At 59.3% G+C, this 22,311-nt stretch overlaps 2 protein-coding genes across 3 annotated transcripts; one reads left to right on the top strand and one right to left on the bottom strand.

Moving 5' to 3' along the window:
- Positions 1-998: 998 nt before the first annotated feature.
- ZDHHC9 (zDHHC palmitoyltransferase 9) lies at positions 999-13,944 on the bottom strand. The gene is made up of 10 exons (XM_075106425.1): positions 13,834-13,944; positions 13,173-13,446; positions 5,436-5,596; positions 4,704-4,862; positions 3,602-3,739; positions 3,392-3,445; positions 3,011-3,108; positions 2,737-2,840; positions 2,046-2,211; positions 999-1,210 (listed from the first exon to the last, which is right to left on the bottom strand). The coding sequence occupies exons 2-10, from the start codon at positions 13,337-13,339 to the stop codon at positions 1,106-1,108; spliced, it is 1,152 nt and encodes a 383-aa protein (XP_074962526.1). The 5' UTR covers positions 13,340-13,446; positions 13,834-13,944; the 3' UTR covers positions 999-1,105.
- Positions 13,945-14,527: 583 nt separating this feature from the next.
- UTP14A (UTP14A small subunit processome component) lies at positions 14,528-20,398 on the top strand. Of its 2 annotated transcripts, none has more exons than XM_075106421.1 (14): positions 14,528-14,661; positions 14,830-14,899; positions 15,126-15,190; positions 15,344-15,486; positions 15,651-15,806; positions 16,709-16,831; positions 16,915-17,009; positions 17,244-17,367; positions 17,457-17,534; positions 17,997-18,360; positions 18,522-18,907; positions 18,980-19,167; positions 19,239-19,338; positions 19,723-20,398. In XM_075106421.1, exons 1-14 carry the CDS (start codon positions 14,598-14,600, stop codon positions 19,993-19,995), a joined length of 2,229 nt encoding a protein of 742 aa, XP_074962522.1. In that variant the 5' UTR covers positions 14,528-14,597; the 3' UTR covers positions 19,996-20,398. The 2 variants fall into 2 exon arrangements, with proteins under 2 accessions (XP_074962522.1, XP_074962523.1); XM_075106422.1 differs by having other exon boundaries at positions 14,529-14,661; positions 16,712-16,831.
- The last annotated feature ends 1,913 nt before the right edge of the window (positions 20,399-22,311 follow it).

Below are 22,311 nucleotides of genomic sequence, written 5' to 3'. Positions count from 1 at the left end.
CTCCCACTGCCACCTGGCCCTGGCCTCTCCTCCCTCCTCTGCCGAGGAGGCGCAGATGGGCGACACCGCACAGCCAGTCCCAGGACAGCCGGCAAAGCCCAGGGATGATTCAAGGCTCTGGAAGCCAGTCGAGGATGGCTGAGAAACACAGGGCAAGGCAGGGGGACACGACACAGAATCAGGGCTGAGGTTCTGCAGAGCAGCGGCCGAGCGGTGTGCCGCAGCCTGGCGGGCACAGGGAGGGCACCTCGGAGCAAACGCAGCCCCGGCACTAGCTAGAGAGGCAGTGGCACAGGCAGACCCTCCCCTGCAGCTCGATACACCCCTTGCACAACCGCTCTGCGGCTGGCGCGGGGCGGAGACAAGCGGCAGGAAGACGGGCTGCCCAGCTCCTTCCCTCGAGCCCCCAGTTAGGCGTGAGCCCCGGGGACGGATGGGAAGGAGGGCCCCTGCCAAGACTGCTCTTGTGCCGGCTAAGTCACACAAAAAGAAGGAGCACGGGAAGGAAGCTACTTTAAAAACCGTTGCCAGCAGAACACCTTCCCGGTTGTTTTGACCCTTCTGGCACCAAAATGTCTCCTGACAACCCCTGCCACATTAACCAATAAAACAATGCCATAGATTAGAAGAAGGAGGGAGGAGGGGAGAGAGGACGCTACTGCCATAAATTGCTTTCCCCTTCCCATCAGGATTCCTCAGCAGGAGGGAGCAGGCCGACGCTAACGACGCTTCTGAGCTGCTTGACCACAAGTCGTTTCGTCAGAGAGTCGGGGCCAGACAGAGGGACAGCCCCGGCCACCGAGCCAGTATTTAGCATCCAGGACAACCTGCAGAGCAAGAGGTCCTGCCTCGGCCCGCAGGCAGACCAGCCTCAGTGGTGGTGAGTGCCCCTCGGTGACCAAGGCGGGCCACTCGCGCTCGTTATCCTTTGACACCATGCAAGGCCAGCGCCAGCCCGCACCGCCTGCACATCGAGGTGAATAATGACTAAAGCAAAATGGCCATGAGGAATCGTTTGCCTGCCATCCAGCCCATCTCCTCCTCTCCTCAATCACTTCCAGCCTTGATTAGACAAAACAAGAAAGTTCTCCCTTTCAAGCAGAGGCTAGTGCTCTGCTTGCCCAGTGTCCTGGGATGGGACCGGGAGCTCCCCAAACGTTAGCTGCTTCTCCTCTGGCATCTCAGCGTTGCTCACGGACAGCGCAGGGACCTGGAGAGAGAAGACAGCGGGGACTTGCATGAATGAACCCCAACATAGAGCATCTGTTTGAGCGCACAGACACGTGGCCCCGCTGCCCTGCTCCTGCCTCCGGCTCCACCAGCCAGAGGTCTCAGCTGTGCTTGGGAAAAGGAGAAACCAGGCGCCACCAAACAGACAAAACAGTTTCATGAAGATCTGGAGCACTGGACTGCTCCAGCAGAAGCAGTCTGGTCTGTTTCTCTCAGAGAAACATGCAGCTCATGCCTAAGCAGGAGTAGGCCCAGCCATTTCCCACCGTGTTCACAGAATAATTTAAGTGGGAAGGGCACTCTGGAGGTCTCCTGTCCAACAATATCCTCAAAGCGGGGCTAATTTAAAAAACAGAGCAGGCTGCTCGGGGCCATATCAGGTGGGGCAACGGTTGTCTCCAAGGGTGGAGACCCCACACCCTCCCAGGGACAGCCCTTCAGCTTGCACTCAATGCCAAAACAAGATGCCTGCAATCCCCCACCCCTCCTCAACCACTCCAAGCCTCCACAGGTGCCAGCCCCTGGGTGCTCTCATGGCAGGACTGACATCTCCAAAACCACAGCCAGCTGTAATTTCCTCTGAGGTTCACCTAGGAGTCAGAGGAGCCAAGCGCTCTCCCAGCCAGCTCCAGAGAGTTGCTGGTTTCCAGGGCCAGAGTACAACAGGCTTTTCACCAGCAGCCTCTCAGCAAAGCCCCAAGGGTTGCTTTGTTCCTGCTAAGTCACACTATCAGCTTTCTCTCTGCTGGCCCAAAGCACCGGCAGCTCCAAGCAGGCACAGCCCACTCACCCCCCGCACAGAGGGAATCACTCACGGCACTCAGGTGAGGAAGGCTGCCATCCTGCTGAGCGCTGCTCTCCTCTGCCTGCCCGCCGGGGCCCTGAGCAGCGGAGGGCTCTTGAGCGCCGGGCCCCCGTGGGCAGGACTCCTCCTGAGCTGTGCTCTCCTCTTGCTGCAAGATGCCCCGTCTGTCCAAGACGCTGCAAGAACAGAATCACACCGTCAGAGACCCACAGCTCCCTCAAAGCCAACTTCGTTTCTGGCAGGAAAAGTGCTGGTGGAAGACAAACATCAGGCGAAGGGGTTCCTCTCCAAAACAGGCTGTGCACAGCCCAAACCTTGTTTACAGTGTCTATGTTCCTCCTGTGAAAACCAGGCCCCTTGGAGAGCAGCCCAGTTCAGAGGGTGGGAGCCTGCCGAAATGAGCGCCGTGGGAAGAGCCTCCGCTCCAAAGGCTGCCCCAGGGAAGGGGAGCCGCTCCTCCACCGGCTTCCCAAGCACATGGAGATAGGGAGCACGTCACAAGCTTGAATCACTGAAGATATGCAAGGAAGGCAACAGAAGACCTTCCTCCCCAGAGCATCCAGCTGTGTCCCAAGTGACCTCAGCACACACAGTGCCGGCAGAAGAGCAGCCAGGTTTTGTACCCAAGTAAGGAGAGCTCCTCAGGGTCCCGCACTCGGCTCTGGGGGAAAGACTGGCAGGGCTGCCCCTCGAGAGCTTACCTGGGGGGCAGAGGTCCACAGAGCACCTCACAGCAGTTCTTCACTATGTTGCCATGGCTGTAGGGATTCTGCACACGGTTCTTCCCAGTCCAGGACCCCTTAATCTGCAACAGTCAGGGCACAAATTCAGGTCTGCTCCATCGACAGCTGCCCCCCGCCCACGGAGCCCTGCCTCGGCCTGCGGGGCATGTCAGCAAAGTGGACGTGGCCATGACACACCGAGGAAGCGATGAGAAAGGGATATGGTTCAGAGGAACAGAAAGACTCTACTTACGTCCTCGTTGGTTGTCTGATTCAGTGCCACCAGGAAGGTGTGGAACCCAGTTAACCCCACCACCGACCACAGGGTGAAGAAACAGATGAGCACCTCCAGTACAGTGAGAAACAGTTAAGGACTGGGAACAGCCTGGGAACAGCCCCAGCCCACCCAGCTGTGTCACTGCCTCCAGGCACACTTTCCTACCTTCTCCCAGACACAGTTTTCTGCTTTACCCTTCTCCCAAAAGCCACAAAATTGCTCCTTGCTTTGTAATCATGGGGGGAAATACTCTGAAAGGCTCCTCAGAGAAGCCTGAGCATCAAGACTCCAGTCCCTCCGTAATGCAGCTCACTAATCCCCAGCTTTGGAGAAGCCAGCCCCTCTGGACTGTGGAAGGATATGTCCCTGGGGTTTCCTTCAACGTGTTCAGAAACCCAATCTTCAGAGATTCTGGCAATACAAAGAGAGAGGTGTTTTTTTCTCTGGAATGTCACACCGAATCCAGTTCCCTTTCCCACTCCATCACTTCTGGGTTCCCAACACCACCTGTATCCCACCCTCACCCTCAGCCAGCCCAGCCATCCACCTCTCTGCAGCCAGACTCACTCAGTGCTACGTAGACTATGTTGAAGGTGAAGATGTAGATGGTGAGGAGTGAGAGCGAGAGGATGAAGAGGTAGAAATAGCGGTAGTTCCTCTTCCCCACGCAGTTGCCCACCCAGGGACAGTGATGGTCGAAGCGCTCTGTGAAAGCGAAGATGAAGATCAGGGCTGCTCTAGCACGGTCCTACCTGCTTCCAGACACTTACTCCTGTGCCCCGAACTAAAACATTTCCAAGGCTGACAAGAACTGCCTGGGCCATCCAGGTCAACCCTCTGCTAACTCAGGGCCCTGTACCATGGCCCCCTCCAGAAGGGGAGGCCAGGTAAGAAAGGGCAAAACTGTTTTACTAACGAGTGATTTTGCACATTAAGATAGAGTTTAAGAGCTTGGCTCCGTGCATGTCTTCTCTCCCAGAGGCCTGCAGTATAATTGCTTTTACTCAAGCAGCACACGTTAGATGTAGGACCTGGGGGTTCAGAAGTTCTTATCTGACCCATGTGCCACTTTACTCCTACTAGAATAATTAGAAGAGAGCTCAAGGGACTGCATAAACACTCAAATGTCTGGGAACCTGCAGAGGAGGAGAGGGATCCAAAAGAATGGGACATCTTCCTTGAGAAGGGGATGCTGAACATGAGCCAATTATGATATGCAAAAGGGCTAAGAGCGCTACTGCCATGCAGCAAGGGGAACGAAAAATGGGGGCAGAATCTCCGTGCTGATGCAGGGAGCTGCCTTCATGGAAGACACGGGTCTCCACTGGAACCCTCCAGCCCAGCAAGGCCAGCAGCTCAGTGAAACTCAAAAAATGGACTGCACATTTACATGGACAAGTTAGACCCATGTTAGACTAGTTATTGCCAAAGAAGTACTGGCAAAGATGAACCATCTGGCTTCAGGTTCTGAGCAAATCTCAAGTTCCTTGAGCTTAAAATGAGGCAGACTGTCCCCGTCTGTTCACAAAAGGCCGTTCTGGACTCGCTCGGCAGGCGAAGCGTGAGACCTGGTACGGAGCGAGACCGGGTGCAGATCTTCACCTCTTGCCTTCCAAAGGCTCTCACCTAACACCCAGGTGCAGGAGCAGGCACGGCCTCTCCTACTCACCCACGCAGTTGTCGCAGATGCTGCAGTGAGAGGCACGGGGCGGACGGAAGATCTTACATGTGTAGCAATACTTCAGCTTCACTATCTGGTTGTTGATCTGGAAGTTTTTAATCCGTGGGGGTGGGCGCTGACCTTGCGGCACGGTCCCGTTGGTGGCCTCTGAGAGAGAGAACCAAGCAGAGATCAGACCTGCTGCTACATCATGACAGGCCTGGAATGACAACTCGCCTCTCTGCTTTTCCTAACAGTGGGATCAGAGCCTGCTGGGTCTAGAGCCAGCGGCTGCGGCTCTGCTCGCACGGTCCAGAGCCAACCTGGCAGCTTGGAGGCAGGAAAAGGGATGCCAGAGCTTTCAGGGGCATATCCAGAAGGGGTGTCACTGTACAGACCCGCATCCACCAAAGTTCCTCTCTACCTGAAGGATGAAGAGGCCCACACCAAGCTTCCTGCACCCCTTCCCAAAAGCAAACTGAGTTTGTATGTACACAGCTACAAGAGAGAAAACAGCACATGAAAAGGTTCCCAGAAAGGGAAGCAGGCACATCGCACCCTCTTTTTGAGACTCAGCCAAGCAGAATTAGCCAGCAGGTGGTAAGATGCCCCATTTGGGGCAATCCTCACTTTTGGAGGGCCAGCCAGGAAGAAAGGCTCTGCAGAGAACGTAGCCTATAGATACACCAGAAACACAGAGGCTTTTCCAGCCATCACCAGCTCAGCTGGCTCCACACTCACCAATCTCCATCTCGATGAAGGCTGCCTCGTCAGGCAGGGCTCTCGGGATCACCCCGGGATCACTGAAGCTCGTCCGCAGGAGCGTGGCCATGGCGAATAGGAAGAGAACTGCGGCAAACACGGGGATGGCTGGGGACAGCTGGACTGCCAGGTACCGACACCTGCAGAGAAACGTCAGGAGGCGATGAATCAGACCTCCGCAAGGTCCGCCTGAGCCAGGGCCTGAAAGCCTGGCGAGGCATCAGAGTCCAGACTTTTCGGAACACTGGTTACACCTGGAGGAGAGAGGCTGTTCAGCGCTTCCTTCTGATCCCACCACCACAGGAAACACCCCTGGGACAGCTCTGACGACCAGCCGTGATCAAAGTACCACCATGTTTTTAACCAGCCAGGCACAGCATGCTTTCCAGAGTTTTGTTTCCTGTTCCCGTTCTGCTCAGCGTTACAGGCGATGCTAGAAACGCAGCCAGCCAGGCAGAGGGGTCTTGCCTGGAGGTCACCCGCTGCAGCCAGCTGCCAAGGGACGGGCTGTGCCGCTAGGAGAAGCGCCCAAGGCCTGGTCTGAGAGCCCACCACTGGAGCCTGAGGGCATGGAAGCACATCGGAATGGTGTCCCCTAAACAGGCAGTAGCTTCTAGTACCACAGAAATTACTTTCCAGGGATGAAGTGCATCCCGTGCTTCTCAGGAACGGATTCCCATGGAAGCACAATATTCCTGTGCAACAAGATATCTGTCTTCCTTTGACTTTTCCAAGGTAAGGGACAAAAAGCGCCAAATAAAGTAGAAAGACTCCTGCCTCAAGACAATCCCAGCTCGAGAGAGGAAACACAGCCTACAGTATGTTTGCTTTATGAATACAGAAAGGTCCAACGAGGAATTTACGCTGCTAATCCCGCTGATTAAGGCAGTGCAAAGGCAGCAAGGAGATTAATCTCACTATGCCCATGTCACTTCTGGACACCCGCAGACATGACTCCACGGGCACTGCAGCACTGGCCACGCAGAAGGCACGTACAGAAGTCATGGCTTAGAGCCGTACTGGCTGAAAGAAAACATATTTGTACCCTGACTCCTTCAGAAAACACCATTTCTATTGGGGTGAAGTTCCCATACTGAAGCTACAGTATGCTTTGACCACAACTGCAACACGAAGCATCCACAGCGATGCACGGGGCCTGTCCCCTAAACCAGCCTTGTTAATTTTAGACACTACAAACTCTGCAGTTACTCGAAACGACACAACCCTTAGTGACGCCCATGTGCAGAGTCCTGCCTACACTTGGAGAGCCAGGCCGAGCAGCCAGAGGGCTGAGCTTACCGTCTTTAGGTAGCCTCAGGTAACTTTGCTTTCCCTTTGCCAAGGGCAAAGTCCAGAAAGAGAGTCACAAGTCAGTCAGCAGTTAAATGGAAACCTTGGATCGCATTTTGGGGAGGAATATGGGTTTATTCTTCTAAAAGCTGGACACAGTCTGTCTCAAAGGGCTGCAGCTTGACCCTTGTCCAGCTGACATGACAGCTTTTGTAATGTTGTAACAACAAGAACATATTATGGGCTTAAAATATGGATTCATGAACTGTGTTAAAGCTGAGCCAAAACTGTGCCAGAGCTTCCAGCCTCAGATATACACTAACACCTTATAAGTTCCTTCAGCATACTGTCAGCAAAGAGATTTATTACCTGCAAGCACACGATCCGTGCCGGGTGTACTCTCCCAGGCACGGACCTGAAAGCTTTGCACAGCAGCACTCAAGAATAAGTGGGATCAGACCCCGCAGCAACCGGTGCGGTTCCCACTCAGTCTGCGTATGAGCACGAGCGTGGGATGCGACTCGCTCCCTGCTGACCACCTCCTACGCACCTTGTAGGGAAACCTGCTCTTTGGGGATGCAGCAAGTCCTGCTGTCCCCAAGGCACTGCAAGAGTAGCCTCAAGACTGATGGCACCACATTGCAGAGCGTGGTGTGGGAACGGGAAGAAGCCTGCAATTTTAGGAGATGAAAGAGAAGAGCGTGCGACCGTCCTCCCCTCTGTGGCAAGAGAATCAGCACCACGCAGCTGGTATCTGGCCCTTCCACCCGGCTGCCAGCGTGGCACAGGCACAGGACAGGTTGGGTCCCCGCATCAGGAGGGGAGAGAAGCAATGTCAGACACTCTGCCTGTCTGCCCAGAGGTGGGCGGGGGACAGACGGACAGGGACAAAGCCCCAGAAAACACCAGATGCCTGCTCTTCTGCCTGATGGGGAGAAGATGCCTAGAAACTCACACAAGGAGGTATCAGCTGCCATTCACTGAAGGGCACGAGATGTCTGCTCAGCGAAGCCATTGTCCTGTTGTCATCATCCCTCCAGCACGAAGCAAACATCCAGGCACCGTGCTGGATGCTCAACCCCGTCAGCTGCCACGTCCGTCCCCTCGCAGGAACACGGCCTGGAGGCCAGGTGAGAGATGCGCGAGCGAGACAAACCCCCACCGCAATGAAACCACATCCCGAGACCCTGCGCTGGGCCCCCTGCGTGCCACGCCGCCCTCCCTGCGCTGACGGAGCCTTGCTGTTGGGACAGTGTTTTGGGGAACGTGCCCAGTGCGTCTGCCATGGCAGAGAGAGCCAAGTGCCATCCAGAACGGCTGAGCAACAGGTAAGGCCACCGTGTGAGGTTCTGACTTGGCACTCGCTAGCGCTGGGGAGTCTTCAGCCTACGCCTCAACTACGGCGTGATTACGCTCAGCAATTCATTTACAGTGCTAAGTAAGAGACATTTTAAAGATCTTTTGTTTGGGAAAGCTGAGAGTCAACAGAGACATACTGTTGGCATGTAAGGACGCTGCTCCTCCTCCACTCCCAGTGCAATATCTGTGTTCTTGAGCATTTTGTCATCTAATAGCAGACAATAACAGCACTATCACAACTCATCATTTGGGGGGGGCCTGGGGGATGAGAAAGGCTTAAACAAAGAGATCATCAGAACGGGGGGCGGGAGGGGAGCAGCAAGAAGCAGCAGCTGGGAGGTGCCACGAGTTTATGGCGCAAGGACCGATTATTTTGCGACCACTTTGGAAGGTCTGTTGTAACCAGCACATTAAGCAAAGCTCTGGAGGAACGGCAAAACAGACACGCCGGCCCTGATGGAAGCAGACTTCAGCCACAGCCATCAGGCAGCACATCTCACAGCCAGGTCCCTCCAGGGTTCAGCACGAGCTCTACTGTACAATTCATTGACATCTCACTTGCAAATCACCTATTTAACTTCCCTAAACTAACACGTAACCACACCGTGTACTTGTCCCGAAGGCTCGCGAAGCAAAGTAGTGTCTTTACCAAATGTTTGACCCTCACCAGAGCACTCATAGTCATCTGCATCTCCCAGACCTGGGATGACTTCCAGAAGCTGATGCGCTTGCGGTAAGCGTGGAAGCGTTGCCCTGAAAACCTGGGTAACCACTGCACTGCAATGCTACAAGTTCGGGGCCCTTTCCCAAGCAACACTCTGGCAGAACTGGAGCTGCAGAAGCTCTGAGAGTACAGCAACTCTCCCTGTCTGTCAACAACGACACAGAAAACACTCGCTAGAGACCCACGTCAAGTGCAGTTCTGCTGCAAGCACGTGCCACGTGCTTCCAACCCAGCCGACGCAGCAACTGACTTTAGGCAGGAGACAGAAGCGTTACGCCGACGTTGTTGCTCTTTCCCCATCTACGCTCAAGTCTCCACAAGGGCAAGAGAGCACCCCGAGATCCGCATGGGGAATGGCGGTGCTACAGGGGACATGCACGCTGCAGGGAGAGCAAAGCTGTCTTCTGAAAAGGAGCCCACAAGAAAAAGGGCGTGCAACTCAAAAACCCGGGAGCAGCCGCTTCATGCAGAAACACGTCTTCTTGAGCAAAAATCAGAGCTGAACTCTGGATACCAACAAGTTTACCTCAGCTGAGAGAAACTATAACTCCTAAAAAGCACTAACTTCTGTGTAAGCTTTGACAATGCTTGACATAAACCTAACCAGGGGTAAAAGCCCTCTCAGAAGCACCTCTTTTTTAGTGCAAAACCTTGGATCTTTGGGGTTTGGGGGGGTGGGGGGGCGGGGGAAGAGGAAAGTCACGTGATGGGTCAGCATAGGGTTTTTTTTCAACTCATCAGAAAACAAAGAAAATTTAATGTCTACATAGCTAAGAAAGTAGGAAAAAAAATAGAGTGATAAATGTGCTTGGTTATTGGAAAAGCAAACAGCAGCCCCTTTCCGCACTCAGGAGCCTGGCATTGCTGGCGCTATCTTGCCTATAACATTTACAAACATTGAACAGTTGTGCTGAAAAGCTGAAGACAAAAGAAACGCAGTTCTCTTGCAGCTGCTTTGAACGGAGAACTCTCACTTCAGGAGGGCCATTACAGACACGCTGGCAAACTGCTACAAGGAAACCCCCAGCAGCCAGAGAGAGGACGCTACGTCCCGTCATCCTCGCTCCCAAATGGGTTTCACTAAGTGCTTTACCTGGGCTTCTCCTCGTGCTGAAACACCACAGACACCGTTGGACAGCTAGGCGCCCTATCACAAAGCTGAGAGATCCAATAAGCGTCTGAAATAACGCCAAGAGGACGTTAAACAGAATTTTATGTGACACATTACGGTCATAGAGCAGCCCCAATTAAATATAGGTCTCGGAACCTGCGGGGACCAGCCTCAGCCCTTGAGCAGCAGGAGCTGCTTTCTGCCAAGGTGGTGGGGAGAGAGGTGCCCTTGGGCAGAGGACTCCGGTCGCCGCAGAGCTCTTCCCCAAGAGCCAGCACAGCTCCACGGCCCTCTGCTTTATCTGGGAGGGAGGAGCCGGATCTCCAGGTACAGCACTAATAGCTCAGTCAGCCCTCTGGGTCCTGTTCACTCGCCGATGAAGATTTACCCAATGCCAGACCACGGCTCTGCGGCCTAGGGGATAAAAACACAAAAATTCCCGCACGTGGGGCTGAGGCAGCTTCAGACCGTTCAACTGGCGACACAGCAGATGAGCCGATGGCATCGGAGCTACGTGGAGGGCGGGAGGGGGGAAATACCACCAGCCGCAGCTCAAACAGAGAGGCTGTCATTTCACGGCTGGGGAGGACTCTTTCAGCGAGGAACGGTGGCGGCAGCTTATCTCATGACGTGCGATGCCAGTCACCGCCAGCTCTCCAGCGACAGCGTTTGTAATCAGAGCCGAGCCAGAGCAGCCTGGAGGGCGAGGATCAAACCCGCACTGGCTCGTATCGCGTAGCGAGACATTTTCTGGCTTCAGGCATCCCCGAGCCTTGTTTAGACAAGGTGTGACTGCGCAAGTGATTCAGCTGAATGAAATAAGCATTCACAACACAGGCACCCCTGCAGTGAGCGTACAGGAATTAAAAGGACTCCTCCACCCACCACAGTCTGCTTCTCTACAAAACCAGATCCTAACAACCCAAATTGTTCCTCCGTAGCACAAACTTTAAGGGGGAAACCACAAATTTCCACGCAAATGCTAAAGAATCTGCCAAAAGCTGAAACAAATGGCTAACACAGCAAAAAGATCAAGGCCGAGACCCTTATGCAGAAGCACCCTAACACAGGCAGCGGGTGTACTGGGCAAGCAGGGCTCTCGAGCAGCCAAGCTGCTCATGGTCTCAGCTTGGTCGGTGAAACAGAGACGTTGTGGAGTGTTTCTGGTTGGGAAGATAACGTTTCATCCCTATCCCAGATTCAAAAACCCCAAACAATTTCAAAACAAACCCGACTCTTTCAAACAGAAAACATTAAGGTGTTGTGCATTGAGAGACTCCAGTGGATATTCTGGATTTTCCCGAACTTTTCCTCATTGCCCCAGTCAAAACCACTCGGCTGATTTAACTAAAATTCAGAGACCATTCTGCTCCCAGCAAAACCTCCCCTGGGCCAGCGGCTCCAGCAGAGACTACCCTCTGGCTCTACGCCGAAGGCACATCCTGCATGTCTCGGTGCAAGCAGGGATGTGAGTGACCCCTCCATGGGCCTCTGCCTCCTGGAGCACGGCATGGGGCTTCTCGAGCAGTTCCAGTCACGTACCCGCTGCGCCCACGGCCAAACTAACCATCACACCGCCAGCTCTGCCGACAGGGCCCAGGACTGGAAAGGCAGCCTCGGTTTGGCCCACACAGCCACGGCCGGTAGCTGGCGAGGGCAAACACGGCAGAGCGGGATGTGGCTCTGCTCTTCCGCTAAGGACGCGCTCCACAGGGAGCCGCAGCAATTATCCCTTGCAATAAGTGTTTCTGGAGCAGTAATAAGTGTTTCTAGAGCAGTAACTCTTATTAATCCTTCCTGCAAGGCAGGAAGTCTTAGCCCCATTTTTCAGATGGGAAAAAACCCAAACAACATAACAAAGAGCGGTGTCATATCATACCTTTGAATGCAGACCGCAGCAGGGGTAATTTGGGCTTTCCACACTCAGGAAGCCCAGCACCTCGCAGTGTAGCCGTACGGCGCCCGCCTCCAAAGCTACGCGACGACTGAGCAGAAAAACCAGTCTCATACCTGACCGAGACCCGACGTTAGCCACCTCATTGCTGCCGTTGAATGCGGCAAGCCTCGGCAGACTGTTCCAGAAAGCCCCTTCCAAGGCTGCCAGCGATATCAGCTAAGGAGAGGAGCTAGGGAGAGCGATGCCGGGCCAGGGGAAGCCGGGACAAGTTCCCTGGTCTGGGGAAGATGCCTAGGAGGCCAGCATCTGGGCCGAGTGCCTTTCGTGTCTGGAGGAACAGCCAAGGCTTAACCAGCAGGCAGTTTCTTCTGCCTCCTTTCCCAGCTTAAAAAGCTTTTGTGTTACCCAACACCATTTAGGACCTTCACCTCCCTACGAACAATGTAAACATGCTGATGGAGCCAGAGGAAGGAAAGTTTCACAGTTGTTTAGCTGATCCAAGATCATCCTCAAACCAGGCAACAGGGGCAATCCTGCCCCCTCCCCACCACATCAGTGCTATGTGAGCACAGGCTTTTTTTCTTTTTTTTTTTTTTTTTTTTTTGGTAGGACAAGCCTAAGGCCAGATCAGTTCCCCAACCCAGCTCACAGGGGAGAGCTGTGGGGAGGGGACAGGTCCTGCTCTTTGGGCAGTATCCAAGGCTTTGGCCGCAGGTCTTTAGGCTGCCGGGCTGATCTAAAAGGGTGGCGGGATCCTCTCCAAACACCAGGGCTTCAGCGCACGGGAGCGTCTGCTGTAGTGCAGCACTCTGCAACACCTAGCCAGCAGGCAGCCGCAGGGCAACTTGGACCAGCGCTAAACCCCGGTGCCACCAAGCTCACTCCTTTTTTTTTTCTTTCTGTTAATTCTGCGGCCGGGTCGCCCCCCTCCCAGGGCTGAGCCGGGGGCTGCAGACACACCCAGCGGGCAGGGGTGCGGGCCTTGGCGGGGCCTCAGCTGCGGCAGCAGCGGTGCCCTTGTGCCCCGGCTCTCCCCAGGCGAGGGGCCACGCTCCCCAAAGCCCCATCCCTCCCGCTCGAATCCTCCCTCCAGCATCCTCACTCCCTCCCAAGCTCCGGCCACGCTCGGGACGAGGGACCGCGGGTCCCAAACGCGCGGAAGCACGACCGGTTGGGGTGGAGAGCTGGGGGAAAGCTCCGGCAGGGCCCGTCCCCCCCCAGAACCCCCAGGGTCACCCTGCAAGGGTGAAGGGGCTGATCCCCCAGGAGAGCCGCGGGGTGCCAGGCAGGGGCCCCGCCGAGCCCCGGGGTCACCGGCCGCCACGGGGAACTCACTCAAAGGCGAAGAAGAGGGCGCAGGTGCCGAGGATGAGGAAGAGCGTCAGGTAGAAGATGCCCTTCTGGCGGGCCATCATGATGCGGCCGTCGCAGCAGAAGGTGTTCCTGCCGGGCAGCTTCTCCCATTTCCGAACCACCTTCTTCCTCGCCACCATCACCGACATGGCGGGGCCGTCACTGGGGCGGCGGCGGCCGCCACACCTCCGGGCGCTGCTCCTCCGCCGCCCGCGCCCGCGGCATCCTCGGGGGCCCCGCGGGGCCGGGCTGGGGGCTGCGGGGAGAGGGAGAGCGCCTCAGCGGCGAGCGGGACACGGCGGGGCGGCGGCCGGGGCGGCGGGAGCGCGGCGGGGCTCGGCCGGGGGGCGGCGGCCGTCGCCATGGAAACCCCCGCGCCCCGGGAGGGGCGTTGCCATGGAAACCCGCAGGGGGGATCGGGGGCAGCGAAACCCCACGGCCCTGAGGGGAGCGGCCGATGCGGGGGGAGGGGGGGGCGGGAGGGTGGCCCCGCACGGGCCCCACCGGGACGGGACGGGACAGGGCGGGACAAGGCGGGGCAGCCCCCGCCCCGCGACCGCGCCAGGACCCGAGACCGGGAGGGGAGGGGAGGGTACGGGAAGGGAGGGCAGGGCCCCGCGCCGCCGCCGCCACCGGCGCTCACCCGGTGCCGGTAGCGCCGGTCGCGCCGGGCCGGGCCGATCGCTCCCTCAGCGCGGCGGGAGGGGGCGGGAGGGGCCGCCACGCCCCGCCCCGCCCCACCGACGAGGAGGATCCGTGGCGGCCATTGGCCCCTTTCATCCCGTCGCCCCGCCCCCCCGCTCCTCGCCTTTCTATTGGGCGCCCGCGACGTCACTCGGCCGGCGGCTCCCTCCGCCCCGGTGCGGACAAGGGGAGGCGGGGAGGAGGGCGGGGCCGCCCCGGGGCTCGGCACGTGGCCGGGGGCGGGGCGCGGAGGCGCCGGGGCACCGGGCGGGGGGGCTCGGGGGCCATGGCAGGGAGGGCGGGGCCCGGCGCTTCCAGCCCCAGTGCGGGGAGCGGGGCCTGCTCCCGCGGGGGCTGCTGTGGAGACGGGTGGCGGCGGGGGGAACAGCTCGGTGTGCCGCTCCCCGGCCAGGCCCTGCCCACGGCTCCGCCAGCAGGGGACACCCGCGACACCCGAGACATCCGTGACCCGCGCCGCGCTCACCGCCCGCCAAACCCCATAAAAATAATGAAACGCTCCCAAAAACCCCGCAGCCCCTCGTGCTCGGGGCGCGGCCCCCACCCCTGCCCGCAGGGCCCCGCTGCCTCGGCAACCGTGACGTCAGGCAGGGAGGGCGGAAGCGCGGCGGGCGGTGGCGGCAGACCCGGGCGGAAGCGGAGCGCTTTACGGCAGGTTGCGCGATAGCGGCGCGGCGCTTTCCGGCTGTCCCGGCGTGGGGCACCATGGCGGAGGAGTGGTTGGGCGTGGAGGCGGCGGCGAGCGGCGGAGAGAGTGAGGAGGAGGAGGAGGTGAGCGGGACTGGGCTGCGCTGCGCTCCCTCGGCCGCTGCGGGCCGAGCTCTGGGCGCTCCGCTGTCCCGGGGCGGGCGGGGGCCGGGGAGCGGGGCGAGGCCGGGCACCGGTGGGTCACCGGGAAGCAAAGGCTGGGCTCTAACCGCGTGTGTTGTGTGCCAGGGGCAGGAGGATGGCGAGAGGCGGCACCGGCAGCTCCTGGAGGCGGTCAGCTCCCTCTCCGGACGGCGGCGGTGAGTGGGGGATGTCCGGGGGACTCCTGCGGCCTGGCCCCGGGGCTCCCGCGGCAAGTCACGCCCTGTTTCCTCCCCGTTACCCCCGAGCGAGGGGCGGGCAGGAGGGCGCTGGGGTCCCCTTCTCCCGGCACCAGCTCCCCTGCCTCTGCTGCGGCAGCTGCTTGGAGGAGAAGCACACGAGGGGCGCCCCGGTAGCCCTTCGGCTTATCTTCTTTCCTCGCAGGCAGAAGCTGGCGGAGCGCACGGAGGCAAGCGTGCAGGTGTCCGAGTTCAACGTCAGCTGCAAAGGTGAGATCCCCTGCGGGCTGGGCAGGGCAGAGCTCTGTCCTCTCGGCTGGGGCGGCGCTGGCGGCTCGGGAATCGTCGTGCTGGGCCAAGTGCAGCTGCGGCCCCTTGGGTGGGTGATGCCACCCCTGCGCTGATGTGTGGGACCTTGTGTAGGTGCCGGGGAGAAGCTGGTTCTGTCTGAGCTCCTGCAGCCCATCCGTCCTAAATCCGCCCTCAGCAGTGTGAAGAAAGAGCTGACCAGAGTGAAGCAGAAAAAGGCTGTGGAGCTGCCACTCAGCAAAGAGGAGGCAAAGCGGGTGAGTGGGCTTGTGCGGGTGCCAGAGGGAAATTCTGGCCTTACGGGGCAGTCAAGCTGAGCCCCTGCGTGCCCGTCTCTCCTCTCCGATACCAACTGGCTTTTCTCGTTCTTTACATCAGCCTTTCTCTACTCACCTTCTTCCCTCCTCGCCGATGCCTGCAGGTCGTCAGAGAAGCTGCCTATGTCAGGACCTCTAAGGACGTGGGCAAGTGGCAGCAGGTGGTTTTGCAGAACCGACGAGCAGAGCAGCTGGTTTTCCCTCTGAAGCAGGAGATTGCTACGGTCGTCCCTCTGGAGCAAGTGGCTTCAGGATGGAAGGTGAGTGCTGTCATTTGGTCTCGGGGGTCAGCTGGGGCAGCTCGGCATCTCCTGGCTGTGCTGGAAGGCTCAGCCTGTAGCCGAGGCCCTGGGCAGATGCACACAGAGCTTGGGAAGATTAAAAGGGAATTCTTCTGTGTTCTTCGCGCATAGCAGATGCATAAGTGCTCCCTGGCTGGGTAAGGCCCAAGTGGAGGATTTGGAGCCTGCTCTGTCCCCTCTCCTCTTTTTAGCCTTTCAGCCCTAGGCACATGGGCCGTGTCTGCCATTCCCCGGTCCGTGGGCTGAGCCAGGTGCCTGCGGTAGCCCTTAGCTGCTTGTGCTGAGGCAGAGGGGGTGTTGGTTTGCCAAAGCTTGTGTGTCTGTAAATCTTCATTATGAAAGAAGCGTGCTTTTTGGGTTTGAACTCAAGTTGCAGTGGGGGTTGTGCTGCTGGCAGGAGGGTTGCTGTCATCCCTGCGAGCTCCCCCAGCCGTCCAGATGCTCAGGTGGGAGACAGCCCTTGCCAAGCTCCTGATGTACCCAGCACTCGCCTCCATCTGCCCAGTGGTCCCTCTCCCGTTTTGGTGGGACGTGGTGTTGGTGGCCTGGAACTTCTGCCACACTTCTTACCCAGTCAGCGCTGCCTGTCAACTGTGAGCCTGTTTCTCTACCCTGGGAGGAATTCTGCCCACCCTCATCTGGCGTGATGGCTGGGAGGGTGCCTAGGCGGGCCCACAGCGAGCCTTGGGCTGTTGTGTGGTACCCATGAGCAGGGCTGTGACCCCAGCCACTGGGAGGAGGGGGGCTTCTCTGGGCCCTCCCGTGAGCCTGCCCAGGTCACCAGACAGGATGGAGACATCTAGGGGAGCATCAGCTCTTGCAGTTCTCATCGTACTCTTGCTGTGCCTGTTCTGTCCCAGCAGGCCCGAACTCCCCTGGAGCAGGAGATCTTTGGACTGCTCTACAAGACGCAGAAGCCCATCACAGACCCGCTCCTGACGCCAGAGGAGACGGCCTCGCTGCAGGCAATGAGCCTGGAGGAGGTGAGTGCTTTTCCCACCCGCCATGCCCTGGCTCGGGAGGCCTCTTCCTTGGCACTTGCCCTCACTTGGGTGCTCCTTGTCAGGCCCGGCGGCGGCGGGCAGAGCTACAGAAGGCTCGGGCAATGCAGTCCTACTATGAAGCCAAGGCTCGTCGAGAGAAGAAGATCAAGAGCAAGAAGTAAGGCTCTGCCATCCCTGGGCTCGGTGTGGTGGGAGAGGGCTGGGTTGTGGCCTTGGCACTGGAGCCAGCCCTGCCCAGCGTGTGGGTATGGCCAAAGCACAGAGGAAGGCAGAGAGGCCCTCCCTGCCTGGGATCTGCAGTGCGTCGGGCAGCCTCCTGCCCAAACCAGCGCTGCGTTCCCAAAGGCCACCCCAGCACCTCACCCCCTGGCTCTGCGCCCTTGGGCTGCAGGTACCATCGCGTGCTGAAAAAAAGCAAGAGACGCAAGGCCTTGAAGGAGTTTGAGCTGCTGCATAAGTCGGACCCTGAGGCTGCCTTGGCAAAGCTGGAGGAGCTGGAGCAGCTCAGGATGCAGGTGCTGCTTTTGCACTTCTCCGCCACCACTTGGGAAGTCCCTGCTCACGAGGGTGCTCTTCCTGATGCTTCTCTTCGTCTTCCCCCCAGGAACGGATGAGTCTTAAGCACCAGAACAAGGGAAAATGGGCCCGCTCCAGGGCCATTATGGCTAAGTATGACCTGGAGGTGAGATCATAGAATCGCACAACAGTTTGGGTTGGGAGGGACCTTTGCAGACCACCCCGTCCAACCCCTGTGCCGTGGGCAGGGACAGCTTTCACTGGGTGAGGTCGCTCAAAGCCCCGTCCACCCTGACCTTGGACACTTCCAGGGTTGGGTCGTCCACAGCTTCTCTGGGCAGCCTGCTCCAGCGTCTCACCACCCTCGTGGAAAAGCATTTCTTCCTTATGTCCAACGTAAACCTGCCCGCTTTTAGTTTAAGCCCATTGTTGCCCCTTGTCCTGTTGCTACAGGCCCTGGTAAAAGTCTCTTTCTCTTTCTGTCTGTCTTAGGAAGGCTCTTATATATTGAAAGGCCACAATAAGGTCTCCAGTGCAGGTTGGGGAAGGGGGAGACAGCTGAGGAGGGGCAAGGAAGGTGGGCATGTTGTCTCTTGCCTGCATTAGAAACTTCTCGATCCCCTCCCAGGCCCGCAAGGCCATGCAGGATCAGCTGGCCAAGAACAAGGAGCTGATGCAGAAGGTGCGGGTGGAGCTGCCCAAGGAGGAGCTGGGTGACGTGCCTGAGGAGGACCTCACGTCGGTGACTGTCCCCACCCTCCCTGCGGGTGCCGGCGAAACTAATCCCTGGATGCTGGGCAAGCCCAGCGGCCCAGCCGAGGAGCCTGAGGTGCAGGAGGGTCTTGGAGACGTTGCAGTGCCGGGTGCTGCAGAGTGCAAGGAGGAGATGGAGGAGGAAGAGGAGGAGATGTCGGAGGAGGAAGCTCTGCTACAAGACTTTGCACAGAAACGGCACGTGCGGCAGCAGCGGGCAGGAAGCCCCGAGGGACAAGGTGAGGGGCTCGCAGCCCCGGGCAGTGTGGGTCTGGTGTGCTGCAGGGGTGGGCAAACAAAAGGGGGTCCTGGGGGCTGTTTTCTGCCCAGTCTCACACAGCTGTCCTGCTCTCTCCCTGCTCTCACGGGCGCTGTTTCTCACCTGTCACTTCATGTGTAGGTGCTGATGAGATGGAGGCAGTCCCTGAACTGCCGGGGGACAGCCCCATCCAGCCCGTCTGTGCCGAGGAGCAGGCGAGCGCAGGGATCGAGCAGCCTTCCCAGGCCCAGGAGGAGATCCTGCTGTCGGAGCAGCTGGGCCGGGTACGGACGATGGAGGACGTCGAGGCTCTGGCCTCAGGGGAGCCTGTGGAAGAGCAGGAGAAGCCAGCGGCTGCAAGAGCAGAGAAGCAAGTGCAGCAGCAGCAGGAGGAGAGCAGAGCTAGTGGGGGCAGGCGTGCCAGGAAACCACCAGCCAAGAAGAAGATCATTAGCCTGCAGGCCATGCTGTCTGGGAAGTCCCAGGAGGTTCAGTTCTCCAGCCTACCTGTGGTCGTGGAGGAGGAGGTGAGCAGGACAGGCCTGCCCCTTGGTCCCAGGGCAAGGCTGACTGCAGGGGACTGACTCTCCTCTCCGCAGGACGGTGGCATCGACCAGAGAGGGGTGATCACAGAGGCCTTTGCCGGGGATGATGTGGTTGCTGACTTCCGCCGGGAGAAGCGCAAAGCAGAGCAGGCTGCGAAGCCACAGCCGGTGAACCTGGTGCTGCCAGGCTGGGGCGAGTGGGCAGGCACGGGGCTGAAGCCCAGCGCCAAGAAAATAAAACGGTAAGTGAGGAAGAGCTGCAGCACCGTGCCTCAGCCTGGCACTGGGGCTGACAGCTTCGCTTGCCCGGCAGGTTCCTGCTTAAGCCGCCCCCGGCGCCTCCCAGGAAGGACCAGCACTTGCCCCACGTCATCCTGAGTGAGCGGCGCAACATCCACGCGGCAGCACATCAGGTGGGCGACGCCTGGCCTCGGCGAGCAGCAGCAGCGAGCGCTCCAGCACCCGGGCCGGCCCAGAGCCTTCCGTGACCCATTCCCAAAACATCCTGAACACCTGCCCCTAATCGCTGCCCAGCCACTTAGTTTCCAGCTTTGACAACCCAGAGGCCAGCAGGGCAGTGGAGGGAGGAGGAAGTTACAGGACTGCTCCCGTGGTGGCGGCTGCTGTGCCAGCCGTCGTAGGAAAGGGGATGGAGCGAGGGGATCGGGGAGGCTGGAAGCGGAGTGTGAGCGGGTCCTGGATGAGTGGAAATCGGTGGCAGCATGGGATGAAAACAGCCCCCAGCGTGCTGGGCTGGGTCCCTGGGGGAGTTAACCCGCTGTGCTGTTTCCCTGCAGGTCAGCGAGCTGCCCTTCCCCTTTGAGAGGCACCAGCAGTTTGAGCAGAGCATCCGGACGCCCGTGGGCGCCACGTGGAACACACAGCGTGCCTTCCAGAAGCTGACAGCCCCCCGCGTCGTTACCCGGGCAGGCCACATCATCCAGCCCATCTCTGCCGAGGACGTCCTCGACATGGGCACCGCAGCTGGCAGCAGAGCCAAGCCTGCGCTAGAAATTGCGCCCCAGCGGCAAGAGCAGCCCTTTCGCCGCCCGCGCAAGAGAGCGCGGTAGCTCCGTGCCCGTGCGTTTCTGGCGCTCAGACTGGGGCGGGCGGAGGAGCCCGGAGAGCCTCCTGGCTCTGTCCAGTACCTTCTACCGCTTCCCCCACAATAAAACTCCCGGTCGCCTTGCCGGCGCAGCCTGCGCGGCTGTGCCCTAGCAGCGCCCCGGGGACGGGACAGCTGGTGCCCTCCTGCCTGTCCTTGGGGCCCCGCGCGGGGCCGGGTGCTTTGGCCTGGTGTAACGTGAACGGCGGCTCGCTGCGGGTCAGGCCTGGGAGGTGCCGCTCGGGGCCGGGAGTGTGGCGAGGGGGTGGAGCAGCTGCCAGCGCTCGCCTGGGTTTCCCCTCCCCTGTGTTTTTTTGCCTTTCATACCCCCGGGTTTTTTATGTACAATATAACTTTTATGTATAATTTTTTTTTTTTTTTTTTTTTGGAAACGAGGCTTTTTCACGGCCTGCTGCGCTGAGCTGAGCCACGGGGCCCCGCTCCTCAGGTCCACCTGCAGCTCCAGAGTAACTTCTGCCCAGCTCTAATAAGCCCGATTAGCTGGAAAACGGGTCTGCAGGGTGGTGCCGCTGTTCTGCACATGCCGGGCGCTGGCTCGGCCCCCGCGCAGCCACCCTGCCCTCTTCCTGCCCACCTCTGCCTCTTCCTGCTGCTGAGCCCTGCCCACCCCTCGGAGGGTGACGGCAGGGTGCTCCCTGCATCCAGCACCAGCGCAGGGATGGGACGGAGCCCTGTGGTGAAACAGAAGCGGGCAGGGATCCCTCTGGGCCTCACTTCCCACGTGTGCTGCGCTCCGGCCAGCTGGAGAAACGCTCCCCAGCCTGAGTGAAGGAGCTGGAGCTGCTGCTGTTCCTGGGAAACACGTCCCTCGTGCCAGGGATGCCTTGTCCCACGTTGGCACCACAGCCTGCCCGGGGCAGCGGCCAGGGCGGGTCCCAGGGCTGCTGCCTGTCCCCTGGGGCTGCCAGGGTCACCCTTCTCCCCTGGGAAAGGGGGTTTGTCCTGTGGGGCTGGGGCATAGGCACCCACGGGTTTGGGAGCGGGTTCCCTCTGCCTCCCCGAATCCCACTCCAAAACCACACAGGGCTCTTCTGCGCTGGGTGCTGGCGCTGGTCGGGGGGGCTGCGGGGCGGGGTGCCTCCTGGGCCGTGACCTTGCAGGCACCCAGCCTGGCTGGCGCTGGCCTCCTGCAGCGCCCTGGGGTGGCCAGATAGCGCTCGCCTGCGATGGGGCTGTGGTTGCGTTGCATGAATTTACCCTGGGTTTATAAAAAAAAAAAAAAAAAAAGGAAAGGAAGCGGAGAGTGCTTCCGTGCCGTGACACTGGGGAGCCCCTCGCTGGGCTGGTGGCCCCAGCTCGGAGCCCAGCTTCCCTCTGCCCTGCCTGCCCCAAAAGCCATGGGAAACCTTCACGCCCAGCCCCTGGGGATGTCATAGAGGAGTAGGGGGGATTTCTTGTTTGTTTTAGTAAAAGCCGAAGCGCCCTGAAGCTGGGCACAGGCAGTGCCTGATGTGGGGTGGGTGCAGCCCCTCTGCCTGTGCCTCTGTCTGCTGCAGCCAGCCCCGGGCTCCCCTGCAGGTTTGCTGGGCCAGCCGGATCCCCGCGGCACCACCGTCCCTGTCCCTCTTCATGGGGGCCCTCCCTCATCTGCCCTGACCTGGGACTCTGCCTGCCTCCATCCCAGTGCAGGGGTGCCCGGCTGGGCGCCGCTCCCAGCCCTGGGATGCTCAGAGGGTACCTGGGGTGGGAAAGGTCTTGGGAAACCTCGAGGCCCAACGCAGGTCAGAGCAGAGCTGGGTCCTCCGAGTGGCGTTCTGCTGTTTGTCTGCAAGGATGTCGAGCCTCACGTGTCTCTCTGCCCTCTGTCCCCACGTTCTACCCGCCCCATGGCAAAGCCCCATCCAGGCTTTTGCTGTCCCCTGCGCCCCTGAGGAAGGGCTGCACAGCACAGCCTGGCAGGGTCTGGCTGTGCCCCAAGCTGGGCTGGGACCTCCTCAGCTGCCCCAGAGCAGGAGCGATGCTCCCCGCCGGGGCTGGGGCGATGGTGGCACAAGGGCACTTTTCCTTTTCTGGGGTGCTGATCCCATGGAGGAGTGAGGCCACCAGGTCTGAAACCAGCTCAGGCCGCAGGTGACGGCTGTCGCAGGCTGGGACCAGCTGAAGCAGTGAGCGGGACTTGCCGACACGCGACCTCTCGGTCCGGAGGCTGCCTTGTGCTGAATTTTGGCTGGTGGGTCCTGCAGCGTGAGCGTGGCTGATGCTCAGCCAGCGCTGAGAGGGGACAGCTTCAAACCACAGAGCTGGATATGCCTCGTCCTGC

This window comes from Phalacrocorax aristotelis, chromosome 11, assembly GCF_949628215.1.
Source record: "Phalacrocorax aristotelis chromosome 11, bGulAri2.1, whole genome shotgun sequence".
NCBI classification, from domain to species: domain Eukaryota; kingdom Metazoa; phylum Chordata; class Aves; order Suliformes; family Phalacrocoracidae; genus Phalacrocorax; species Phalacrocorax aristotelis.
The sequence above is the reverse complement of the archived record's forward strand: the minus strand, read 5'-3'. Positions and strand labels throughout refer to the sequence as shown.